This window comes from Dermacentor variabilis, chromosome 8, assembly GCF_050947875.1.
Source record: "Dermacentor variabilis isolate Ectoservices chromosome 8, ASM5094787v1, whole genome shotgun sequence".
NCBI classification, from domain to species: Eukaryota; Metazoa; Arthropoda; class Arachnida; order Ixodida; family Ixodidae; genus Dermacentor; species Dermacentor variabilis.
The window spans coordinates 18,158,548-18,171,614 of NC_134575.1; the positions used below are offsets into that span (position 1 = coordinate 18,158,548).

Consider the following 13,067-nt stretch of genomic DNA (forward strand, 5'->3'; position numbering starts at 1 on the left):
GGTGAAATTTTGCCGTAATTTCATGTGGGACACTCTCGGTAGGCCCAGAGGATGCATGGCATATGAAGCGGTCCTGTTCACACGCGTGCTAGCTTATTATAGACTCCTCAGCATCACTTTAAAGGCACCCTTCCAGAGCTGTGCTGGTCCGGTATGCCTGTGGAGCCCTGGGCCCTCCAGCAGGTCCTCGGGGCGCTCGAAAGGCAGGGACCCAGCGAGCCGGCAACGGCGAGCGGAGACCCGCGTCGAGTAACGGCGACTTCGTGGATGACGTAGGCCCTCGTGGGGGCGCGCGAGCGCCCAACTGCAGGCACAAATAAAGTTGGCTCCTGTTGTATACTGATATCGCGTGTCACACTACGTTTTCATGATAATCGCTTATCGGCCACGCAAGCAGCAGTCGGCAGGTCACATGTTCATCACCCTATAAAAAGGGCACGGCATCAATAAACGTTGTCTGTTCCACCCTGGCGTCCGGCTGATACGCCACAGTTGGCGACGAGGAAGCGGCGGCGATGGCCGTCGGCAGGATCGGCGAGTATCATCTCGGCACAAACGCGTCATGGGACGAATACGTCGAGAGGCTAGAAATGTTCTGCGAAGCTAACAAGATAGCGAAAGAAGAACAGAAAAGAGCCGTCCTGCTGAGTTGTTGCGGCGAAGAAGCGTACGGGCTCATCGTGACTCTGGTGAAGCCAGCAAGACCGACAACAGCAACCTACGAGGAAATTAAGACGGCGGTTCGCAAGCACCTGCATCCAAGGCCTTCAGAGCTATACTCAAGGTTTTTGTTCTACAAGAGAAACCAGGCTGCCGAGGAATCAGTTGCGGACTACGTCACGGCGCTTCGGAAGCTAGCCGAAGACTGCGGTTTTGGCGACGTGCAGCTCCCGATGGACATCATGATGCGAGATCGTTTCGTATGCGGCCTCCAGAACGAAGCAGTTCAACAGCGACTTCTCGCAGAACACGACCTTACGTTCAACGTTGCGTACGACATGGCCGCGACCGCAGAAGCGACAGCCAAGCAACAACGAGACATACGGATGCACGGCCGAGACGAGGCGAAGGACCGCCAGGGCATGATACAAGCAACCCGCACGAAGCAAGACGCCACGGCAGAGGGATCTAGTTGCTACCGTTGCAACAGTAAGCACGCTCCGCATTTATGCAGTTTTAGAAAAGCGACATGCTTCAAATGCAAAAGGGTTGGACATATTGCGAGGGCTTGTCGTTCAAAAGACGAAAGTAGAGCGGCCCGGAAGACGCCTGAGCAAAAGAGGAAAGTTGAAAAGAGCAAGGGCGTGTACGAAATGAGTGCATTGTTTTCACTTTGCGAAGTGAATGAGCAAGAACAGAAGTTTATGGTTAAAGTACAGATACAAGGACAAGAAGTCCCGATGGAGGTTGATTCCGGAGCATCGTTCTCAATTGTGAGTGAAGATACATTTAGAGTAATCGAGAGAAGTCTGGGTGAAATACCACTACAAGATTCTGGAACAACTCTCGTAACCTGGTCAAAGGAGGCGTTACCACTGCTGGGTCGAGCAACCGTCTTGGTAGAATTTAAGGGCCGGAAGGCACAGCTGCCATTGTTGGTAGTAAAGAATCGAGGAAACAGCCTGATTGGGCGAAACTGGTTTAGGCCGTTAGGCATTTGCTTGCGGGGAATCGAGCAAGTAAACGCGGAAGACGTGCCCTCACGATTTTCCGAGGTGTTTCGCAGGGACCTTCCTGGCTTCAACGGACCACCAATTCACATCGAACTGAAAGACGATGCTCAACCAGTGTTTCTCAAAAGTCGACCAGTTCCACTGGCCCTCAAGGACGACGTGGGCAAGGAAGTTGATCGCTTGGTGCAACAAGGGATATGGGAACCCGTCGCGTACTCCAACTGGGCCACACCACTGGTAGTGGTAAGAAAAAAAGACGGAACTTTACGCCTGTGCGGTGACTACCGTAGCACCGTAAACAAAGCTATTCAATGCAGCGGGTATCCTTTGCCCACAACCGCTGAAATGCTCGCAGCTCTGGGTTCAAGCAAATTTTTTACAAAGCTAGATCTAGCTCAAGCTTATCAACAGCTAACGCTAGACGACGAATCGGCTGAAGTGCTCACAGTTAACACGATAAAGGGGCTGTACAAAGTCAAACGGCTGCCGTTTGTAATTTCGGTGGCGCCATGGGTATTTCAACGAGTCATTGATACGCTGTTAGCAGGCATTCCCGGAGTGAAAGCCTATCTTGATGATATCTTGATTTCTGGCCGTAACGCGGAAGAGCACGCCAAGAGATTAGAAACCGTGCTATCGCGTCTGCAGAATGCGCAGTTAAGAGTAAACAAAGACAAGTGCGAATTCAACAAGCCGAGCATTGAATTCTTCGGTCACAGGATTGACGCCGCGGGAATACATCCGAGCCGAAGCAAGACTGACGCCATCCATAAAGCGCCCGCACCCACAAGCAAAAAGGAGTTGCAAGCGTTCTTGGGGTTACTAAATTTTTACAGCAGTTTTCTCAAGGGCAAGACTGAAGTGGCAGAACCCCTCTATCGACTGCTCGACCATGACCACGAATGGAAGTGGACAGGTGAGCACCAACGTGCGTTTGAGAGACTAAAAAAATTGCTTAGCTCCGACTCTGTACTTGTGCCCTATGACACCAAGCTTCCTTTAATTTTGTGCTGCGACGCATCTCCTGTGGGAGTGGGGGCAGTGCTAGCCCATCATACGACTGATGGGAAGGAACAGCCCATAGCGTATGCTTCCCGGACGCTTGGAGCCAGTGAACGTAACTATGCTCAGATTGATAAAGAGGGCTTAGCTGTTGTCTTTGGCGTGAAACGGTTCCACCAGTACCTTGCTGGGCGAGAATTTACGGTCATAACGGACCACAAGCCATTACTGGGCCTGTTTAACACGGACAAGAGGGTGCCTGAAGTTGTGTCGCCCAGAATGCTCCGTTGGATTTTATGTTTGTCTGCGTATAACTACAGCCTTCAGTACAGGCGAGGCCAAGAAAACTCCAACGCCGACGCACTCAGTCGTCTGCCAGCACCGGGAGACGAAGACGAGCCACGTCCACCTGGGGACATGCTCCTGCTGGAAGCGGTCGAGTGCGCACCGCTGCAGGCGGCAGACATCGCTGCGCTGATCAAGAAGGACAAAGTATTATCCATGGTAAAGGAATGGATCCTTAGTGGCTGGCCGTCAACACAACTGGACAGCAAGTTCGCGCCTTACGAGGTGAGGAAGACGGAGTTGTCGTTGCATCGTGATTGCATGCTGTGGGGGAATCGCGTTGTAATTCCTAACGCAGCAAGAGAAAGTGTGCTTCAACTCCTACATGCAAATCACCCTGGGATGAGCGCTATGAAAGCGTTAGCTAGAGGGCTCATGTGGTGGCCGAAAATGGACCACGAAATTGAAGAGTTTGTACGACACTGTCAGCCATGTCAGAGTAACCGGCAAAGCGATCCCAAGGTTCCAGTGCATTTCTGGATCAAGCCAGATCAACCTTGGAGTCGCCTACACATTGATTTCGCTGGTCCAGTTAATGGAGAAGTATTTTTAATCGTGGTAGACGCGTACAGCCACTGGGCTGAGGTCGAAATCATGTCATCCATGAAAGCTACAGCTGTCGTCACCAGCTTAAGGAAGATGTTTGCGACACACGGGGTGCCAGACGTTATCGTTTCGGATAATGGCACAGCATTCACTAGCTCGGAGTTGCAAACGTTTTTAAAGTGCAATGGTGTGCGTGCCATTTTCACTGCTCCTTACAATCCCGCCAGTAATGGTAGGGCGGAGAGAATGGCAAGAGAAGTTAAAGAAGCGTTAAAGAAGCAACAGGATGGTTCAACGCAGTGCAAGATTTCGCGGTTCCTGTTTAAACAGCACACGACGCCGCATTCGGTCACGGGGAAATCTCCGGCAGAATTGATGTTCGGACGAAGGCTGAGGACAGCCTTGGACTGACTTCATCCGGACCGGCAATACGTGCCGGAACCGCAACGACCGGAGATTAAGAGGTTCCACGTCGGTGACGCGGTCTATGCTAAAAGCTTTTGTCCAGGTCCAAGGTGGAAGGCGGCCAGGGTTGTGGCAGTGCGAGGCCCGGTGTCGTACATCGTCCAGCTGGACAACGGCGAACGCCATCACAGGCACCGGAACCAGTTGAGGAGCGCCTGGACGAGGCTCGAAGCCGATCCAGTCTCAAGTGCAAACTACCACGTCAGGCTGCCTCCTACAGTCAGACGACCACAACAGCTGCCGGTCAGCACGGAAGCAGCCGCAGGTGCAAGACCGGGCCAAGCTACCCAAGACCCGGTCGAGACGCGAAGATCAACACGCGTTAGACGGCCTATCGCACGTTATGGCATTGATGACTAACCAGACATTTTGCAATTGTGTAACGAATCTTAGGGGAAAGGAATGTTGTATACTGATATCGCGTGTCACACTACGTTTTCATGATAATCGCTTATCGGCCACGCAAGCAGCAGTCGGCAGGTCACATGTTCATCACCCTATAAAAAGGGCACGGCATCAATAAACGTTGTCTGTTCCACCCTGGCGTCCGGCTGATACGCCACAGCTCCAATCCAATCCAATCCGGCGCAGAGGACCTCACATTTATCCCCCAAGCACTTCCACCCACCACGAGAAAGCATTTCCCGAAAACCGAGGGCGATGCCAGAGTGGGAGAACGTAAAATAAACATCATATCGAATGCCGAGCCAGCGAAAAGCTGCCCGTATATATTGCGTACCTGCGGCGCACCGCCACGAAGTGGAACGCCAGGTCAAAAGTGTGAAATATTTTGGGTCCCATCGCGGGATATGTGTATAAGATACGCAAACAGGACACAGCTACGCCCGAACACATGCTATGGGAATGTAACGCCCAACGCAAAGACTTGTTGAACTCCGAGGTCGGAGCCGCCGCTCTGCGCGGCTCCGACCTCGGCGACCAATTCTGGGCCGTCCAGCAGGTCCGCAATAGCAGGCGCTGAGACAAGATCTCGACGTCCCGTCGAGGAAGACCTGAGCCCGTGTCGCCAGAAACCTGCCGGACAATTCAATAAACTTATTAGCAAACAACCAATGCCGCGGGATCGGGATCTCATTCGCCAGACCCAGAACCAGTTGAAGTCATTGAACAGTTTAAACCGCCAGTTACAAAGAAGGAACTCCTTAGGAATACATCGGTGTATTAAGACAAAGTAGCATACATCGGCTAGCGGCGACCGATTATCCTCTCTCTCTCTCTCCACACTCTTTTAGAAATCCTTGCAAATTTGGCGCAGCCAGAAAATGCCAGAACTCTTTAAATTCAATCTCTGGCTCTTAAAGTAGAATGTAGTCGATCGTTACCGATAAAAAAACATTAACGAGGTCCGAGCTGGATTTTGTCAAAAAACTACGATGACGTGGCTAGCACGTGCGGAAACTTCGAGGCGACGTCGCGAGCCATTTTAGCCTCTTTTCTGCCTCACCAGGCCGCTTTTCGAGCCAAGAAAGGCGCTGTTTTTGGCATTGCAGTAATATAATTTATTAGTACAATTCTTATTAGTACAACTCCCAAACAAAGCGACAGTTGGGCAATGGGAGACGCCGTGTGGAGAGATATTGTGGAGTTGCGCTGCTAAGCTAGACCTCTCGGGTTCGACCCCTGCCGCGTTTAAAATAAAAATTATGGGGTTTTACGTGCCAAAACCACTTTCTGATTATGAGGCACGCCGTAGTGGAGGACTCCGGAAATTTCGACCACCTGGGGTTCTTTAACGTGCACCTAAATCTAAGTACACGGGTGTTTTCGCATTTCGCCCCATCGAAATGCGGCCGCCGTGACCGGGATTCGATCCCGCGACCTCGTGCTCAGCAGCCTAACACCGCGTTTAAAATGGGGGCGAAAAGCAAAAAGCGCTCGCGTACTTACATTTAGGCACACTTTAATTCCCCAGTTCCCCACTTTCCCACTCTCCCGCTCTTGTCCCCCCGTCTTGGCAACCACGCTCACAGACGTCAGGCGACAGCGCTAATTACCTCTGAAGTCTCTCCCTTTACAACCAGCCGCCACCGACAACCGCTCGTGACGACACTGTACTAACCCGTTAAAACTAACATGCCGAGGATGAAGGGGCCGCCTTTGACGAAGATAGGTCCTTCTATCGAAACGGTGGCCAGCGTTTCTGAGGCACCTTATCCCTGTTCATAACCTTTATATCACAGTATAGCGAGACAAGTAACACTCTGCACAGTGGTATAGCGACGAGCACACTTGTCGACAGTCAGAAAAATCTTATCTACGGATCAGGCGCGGCGGCTATTTAACACGACTCAATCAACCTTCCAGCGCAATCGCTGGCGCTCGCGCAATTTTTACGATGTACGCCACTATTCTCGTAGGCGGGCACAATCTGATTACACAAGGCTCGGCGACACGACAGATAGCACCAGCGATGACATCAGAGAAACTTCCGATACGAAAAGGCGCGCCTTGCGCTGTGCGATAACGCTGAACAATTTGTCAGCCGATAGTCGGGCAAATCTAGGTGGTCAAAGATAGGTGGAGCTATCTACGTCAGCCGACAGGCGGGCAAATCTAGGTGGTCAAAGATAGGTGGAGCTATCTCCGTCACAGATAGGTCCACCTATCGAAACGTAGGCCAGCCTTTCTGAGGCACTTTATCCCTGTTCGTGTAACTTACATACCACAGAATGTTGCTCCATCTGTCGGCCCCAGTCTTGATTTTGTATACGCTACTTGAAACATAGCGAACATATTACATCTACTTTTGACGAATGTCAATTGACTATCAGCGCGCGGGTCGTAACACTCAACCGAATATTTGTGACATTCTGCCTGAAGGAACTCATGATGATGATGATGATGATGACGATGATGATAATAATAATAATAATAATGATAATGAATTCCTTTAACGAGTCACTTGGTGTGTGTGCCACTATGATAAAGGCATACGCAATTGCTTATATAATAATGACATGTTCCTTATGTTAAAGGAATTTCTATCATTTTCTGAAACACCGTGTATAGGACACTTAAAGCGTTGCAACATACGCGTGCGCGTTTGATGAAAGTAAATATACTACCGGTAAGCGGGCTGCGACACTCGACAGCGAAATCCCAAGAAAGGCTTATTAAAAAATAAAAAAAAACGCACGTCGATCTGGCGAAGCAAAGGGGACGTTTGATGTGTTCCACAGCCGAATTCCGTTTGGCTCTCATCAATTTTGCAGTTCGCGAACGCAGTGCTCTATAGACGAACGACGATGGGGCCCTTTCGCTCGCGCTGGCAATATTAATGGACGTCAGCTTCGATTCGACGATTTCGATTCTGCTGCGAATTAGGGAGGCGACGAATAAGCGCGCCGCTCGTTCGCGCAGGACCCACAAGGGACCGCGAAATTCGTGCCCGTGAATCGGCGCACGTGGGTGATCGTTCAGACGTTGTTCTATCGAAGAGGAACGCGGGGAAATTGCGATCGATTTTTTTTTCTCGCATTAAACATTACTTCGTGCGCCATCGCTCATCGTATGAATTACGACGGAGAATTTCTTTGGCGCGGACCCGCGGCGATAGCCCAGTCACTATGGCTTTGCGCTAGTGACGAGCTCGAGGTTACGGGTTCGAACCAGGCTGCGGCGTCCGCATGCTGATGGGGATCGAAATGCAAAAAAAAAAAAAAAACGGCCGTGGCTTAGCTTGGTTAAGCCTGGTGATTGCGAAGCAATAGTGACCGTAGCGCCCCTGGTGAGAGGAGCGGGAGTTAGGCCGCCGTTGGTGGCTACCGCCTCGCCTCGCGACGGCGTGAGATGGGGCCCCGTTTTTACACACCTGGTGTGACGTCACTCTAGGTCACTGGTGTGACGTCACGCAGCGAGGTCACGCTAAAGGTCAATGGTGCCTACCACCGCCTCGCCACGGAACGGGCTGAAGTGCGACCTAAAGTAGTATTGCTTCGCAATAAAAGTTGCTCGAGTATACTCCCGCACTAGATGCGACTGAGGAACCCCTAGTGGAGAAAAATTAATCCCGGGCTTCCCACAACACGGCGTGCCTCACAGTTAATTCTGTCGCGGTTCTGGCCCGTATAAAACTCCGGAAATGATAATAAAAATTTGTTCGACGCGCAATGAGTAAGTTCTTGCGCGACGACACATTTCATTAATCTTTTTCTTTTTTTAGAAGTTTGTTTACAGTTCTGAAAACTATCGTCCCTGCCATCTGCAACTTATTTCGTGGTGAAATCCAGACACTTTGACTATGGATTACTTTAGGGGACACCATAGGAAAATACTAAGCCCAGCTGATTCGATAGCTGATCTGTCTAGAAGTCTATACCACCGTTTTCTGGGCGCCAGCCTCTCGGTGCGCCCTGACGTCACACCACGCGTCACGTGACAGAGAGGTACCATACTCCGCGACAGGTGGCGCCCCTTTTATTTTCCATTCTCGCTCTTTTTTTTGCTTATGTAAAAAAAGCTATGTTCTCGTTATGAGTGACCGATTCGTTATTACAGGAGCTTAAAGTTTCAACCTAACTCGACTTAATATTTTCATTCAGTGTCACCTTAAGACGGGAATTACGCGTAAAACAAATCGCAATGGCCACTAATGTATGTATGTATGTATGTATGTATGTATGTATGTATGTATGTATGTATGTATGTATGTATGTATGTATGTATGTATGTATGTATGTATGTATGTATGTATGTATGTATTGTTGCGTTTCGCCTGCGACACGTGGTTTTGCCGGCGCGACTGCGGCGGGGCGGCAGACATTTTGGCCCGATCGTCGTCGCCGCAACACTCATCGCCAGGTGTTTCCAGGCGCGTCTGCGGCGATGCGACCGCCTAGGGATCCTCCTCGCATTCCAGTCATTGTGCCCGAAACAGGCGATGCCAAAGCAGGGATCTCGTTCCAGTTATTGGGCCCGAAACAGGCGATGCCAAAGCAGGGATCTCATTCCAGTTATTGGGCCCGAAACAGGCGATGCCAAAGCAGGGATCTCGTTCCAGTCATTATGTCCGACCGGCAGCGCCACGACAGGGTGCTACGAGATCGTGCGCAGCGCCACGACAGGGTGCTACGAGATCGTGCGCAGCGCCACGACATGGTGCTACGGCATCGCTACGACAGTGTGCGTCACCATTAGCCCATTGTACATTCACGTGCTCGTCTTTTGAGGGGTTCCTTCTTGCCCTCAACTGCGAGAGTATAAAAACAGCTGCCCCCGGACGCCAAAAGGAGGGCTCCGATTTCTTCTGTTGAGTGAAGTGCTCTCCCGTCTCTCTACTACGGTCAAACCTGACCGCCAACTCTTTGCGATGTTAAAATAAACAAGTTGTTTCGTTGTTACCAGTCGACTCATGCTTTGCCGGGACCTTCGGATGCTTCCAGTTGTACCCCAGGCCGCCAGGCCAACGCTACCCTTGGGGCTTGCGACCCAGGTACAACCACGGGCGTCAGCGCCGAGTTCCCAACAGATCGTACCATCGTCGCGATCCAAACATCTGGTTGGCAGCGGTGAGATCGCCTACGACTTCAAACAACTGTCTGCCAGCGGCGAGATCGCGACAACGGAGGCCAGCAGCAAAGAGATGCAGTTGACAGTATGCTGAGCAGCTCAACGACGATCCGGGAGCAGTGCAACGAGCCCTGTGTGACGACTGGTTGCCTGCAGCGGAACGACTGCGCGGAATTCCTGCCTGCGAGGTTAGGTGAGTGCGGGACTTTCTTCTTCTGAGCTTTGCCAGGCTTTTGTTAGTGTCAGAAACAGAGCTGGTAATTGTGGTTGTCGTTGCTGCCGGGTTAGTTTGCGGCAAGACAATAGTAAGCAGTAGAGAAAGCAGCATTCAGAGCAGCCATGGATTTGAAGTCGTTGCGCAAACCGAAATTGTTGGAGCTTGCAAGAGAGTTGGGTCTGGATGTCTCAGACAAACTAAGAAAACCTGAACTGCTAAAGGCTATTCTTGAGTTAGAGGCTGAGGATGACGAGCTGTCGGAATGCCTTGAGACTATTGAGGAGAGGTCAAAAAGACAGGAGCGCGAACTTAAAGAGCAAAAAGAGAAATATGAGCGCGAACTTAAAGAGCAAAAAGAGAAACAGGAGCGCGAACTTAAAGAACAAAAAGAGAAAGAAAAAGAAGAGCGTGACCATCAACACGCTTTGGAAATGAAGCGTCTTGAGGTAGAGATGGAACGCGCTCGTAATGGAAGTCAGGCACACGGTGCAGGAGAACGCGTATTGTTCAAAATGACTGACCTAATGCGGCCGTTTAAGCTTGGAGAGGACATTGGTTTGTTCCTGGTTAACTTTGAGCGAACGTGCGAGAAGCAGGGGTTCTCTCGGGAAACGTGGCCACAGCGCTTGCTCACTTTGTTACCCGGCGAGGCGGCCGACGTAGTCGCTCGCTTGGATAGAGAGGAGGCAGAGGATTTCGACAAAGTAAAATCGAGTCTGCTAAAAAAGTACCGGCTGTCTGCGGAGGCGTTCCGTCGGAAGTTTCGGGAAAATGAGAAAGGCAAAAGTGAGTCATATACAGAGTTTGCGTATAGGCTTATGTCGAACATGCAGGAGTGGCTCAAAGAAGAGAAAGCGTTTGGTGACCACGATAAAGTTCTGCAGTGCTTCGGGCTAGAACAGTTTTATAGTCGGTTACCGGAGAACGTGCGATACTGGGTCTTGGATAGGCCAGACGTGAGTACGGTGGCTAGAGCCGCTGAGCTAGCCGAGGAGTTTGTGACGCGTCGAGCTCGCGGAGCTAAGGACGGTCAAAAGGGTGAATTTGGCTCGAAGTTTGAGAGGCCGAAGTTCACACCCATGAGAGCAAAGGGGAACACGCGTAGTGCGGATGCGAGTGGAAGCAGTGCGACCGAACCTAAGGAGACGGCGGCAGCCGAAGCCGAACGCAGAAAGCGGTTCGAGATGAGGCGAGCGGGCGTTTGTTATACGTGCCAGAAGCCGGGTCACTTTTCGGCGCAGTGTCCGGAAACAACACCAAAAGTTGTGTTTTTTTCAATAGGCAGCACTGACGAGAACATGAAGCTTCTCGAGCCTTACATGCGAGACCTCCTCGTGAACGGGAAAGAGTGCCGAGTGCTTCGCGATTCCGCAGCTACGATGGATGTAGTTCACCCATCTTACGTAGAACCCCATATGTTCACGGGCGAGTGCGCATGGATCAAGCAAGCCGTGGAAGCTCATAGCGTGTGTCTGCCGGTAGCAAAAGTGCTTATTGAAGGACCTTTCGGAGCGCTTGAGACAGAGGCGGCAGTGTCATCAATGCTGCCACCCCAGTACCCGTACCTATTTTCAAACAGGTCCGATCACCTCCTGCGCGAGAAGGGGCTTTTGTTTGGTGAAGCTAGTGTTCAGGCCTTAACCAGATCGAAGGTTCGGGAGCTCGCTGCAAAGGCGGTAGTTGCGGGGCCGACGTTATCAAACAACGAAAAAGGGTCAGAGGCGCAGCAAGCTGATATTCCGAGCACGCCCGAACTGAATAAACTTGAGTCTGTAACGGTAAAGGCGCCAGATACTGGAGAGGAAACGCCCGACGCGGGAAAGTTAGAAGAGCTATCTACTGATTTGCTCATCGCGCCTACGTCAGACGGACTTGATAGGTTGCTAAAAGTCAGCCGGACGGCTTTGATAGCCGAGCAAAAAAAGGATGGCAGCCTGGAAAACGTGCGCTGCAATGTCAAAGAAGGTATCGCCAGGAAAACTGCGCGTTTTGTGGAAAGAGGTGGAGTCCTGTACCGGAAGTATCTAGACCGCCGAGGAGTGGAGTTCGATCAGCTGGTCGTGCCTCAATGCTATCGTCAGGATCTGTTGCGCTTGTCACATGGGGGTTCGTGGTCCGGACACCTAGGAGTTAAGAAAACTAAGGACCGTCTCTTGCAAGAGTACTATTGGCCAGGGTGTTTTCGGGACGCAGACCATTTCGTGAGGACATGTGACACTTGTCAGCGGGTGGGCAAACCAGGGGACAAATCGAGGGCGCCGTTGAAATTGGTACCTATCATTACGGAGCCTTTTAGACGGCTCGTTATTGATACTGTGGGACCTCTGCCGGTAACAGCCACGGGGTACAGACACATTTTGACTGTGATCTGCCCAGCGACAAAGTTCCCTGAAGCAGTGCCGCTTAAAGAACTCAGCTCAGTTGAGATAGTTAATGCACTACTGTCCATATTTGCGCGAGTTGGTTTTCCTGCAGAAATTCAATCAGATCAGGGCACAGTGTTTACTAGCGCTTTGACGACAACTTTTCTCGAAAGGTGTGGGGTAAAGCTGTTACACAGCTCAGTGTACCACCCACAGTCGAATTCCGTTGAGAAGCTCCACTCCGTCATGAAGCGCGTGTTGAGAGCTTTGTGTTTTGAACATCAAACTGACTGGGAGCTGGGTCTGCCTGGGGTGATGTTTGCTTTAAGGACCGCGCCGCATGCGGCTACGGGGTTTTCGCCAGCTGAACTGGTGTACGGTCGCTCGCTTCGATCTCCGCTTCGCATGCTTCGAGAATCATGGGAAGGTAGGGGCGACGACCCAGTCGTGGTGGAGTACGTGCTTAAGCTCCTCGAACGCTTAAGAAGGGCACAGGAGTGGTCAGGTGTTATTGAGGCAGGTGAGAGTGATTATACCTCCCCTTTGATTTTAGTTGAGGTACCGGGCAAGGAACCTCGTCCTTGCGTCGACTACCGCAGGCTTAATTCCATCACTAAGGATCAAATTTATCCGATCCCTAACATCGAGGAGCGCCTTGAGAAAGTTAGTAGCGCTCAGTTTATTTCCACCCTAGATCTTGTCAGGGGTTATTGGCAGGTTCCACTTACAGAAGAGGCTAGTAGGTATGCGGCGTTCATTTCACCAATGGGAACATTCCGTCCTAAAGTGTTGAGTTTTGGTTTGAAGAACGCGCCATACTGTTTTTCAAGCCTCATGGATAAAGTGTTGCGGGGACAGCAAGAATTCGCTTTACCGTATCTAGACGACGTAGCGATATTCTCCGCATCCTGGTCTGAGCATATGACA

At 51.1% G+C, this 13,067-nt stretch overlaps 1 protein-coding gene across 1 annotated transcript; it reads left to right on the top strand.

The window, feature by feature from the left end:
- Positions 1-437: 437 nt before the first annotated feature.
- Positions 438-4,357, top strand: LOC142590846 (uncharacterized). Its single transcript, XM_075703249.1, has 3 exons — positions 438-1,916; positions 2,856-3,245; positions 4,163-4,357. The coding sequence occupies exons 1-3, from the start codon at positions 516-518 to the stop codon at positions 4,355-4,357; spliced, it is 1,986 nt and encodes a 661-aa protein (XP_075559364.1). The 5' UTR covers positions 438-515.
- Positions 4,358-13,067: the final 8,710 nt, after the last annotated feature.

What these genes read in the sequence shown, in the direction of transcription:
- LOC142590846 (XM_075703249.1), top strand. Translation starts at nt 516, where the DNA reads ATGGCCGTCGGCAGGATCGGCGAGTATCATCTCGGCACAAACGCGTCA. An exon ending in GGGCCACACCACTGGTAGTG is followed by an intron (nt 1,917 to 2,855) that starts GTAAGAAAAAAA and finishes CGGTTCCACCAG; the next exon opens with TACCTTGCTGGGCGAGAATT. An exon ending in GCAAGTTCGCGCCTTACGAG is followed by an intron (nt 3,246 to 4,162) that starts GTGAGGAAGACG and finishes ACGCCATCACAG; the next exon opens with GCACCGGAACCAGTTGAGGA.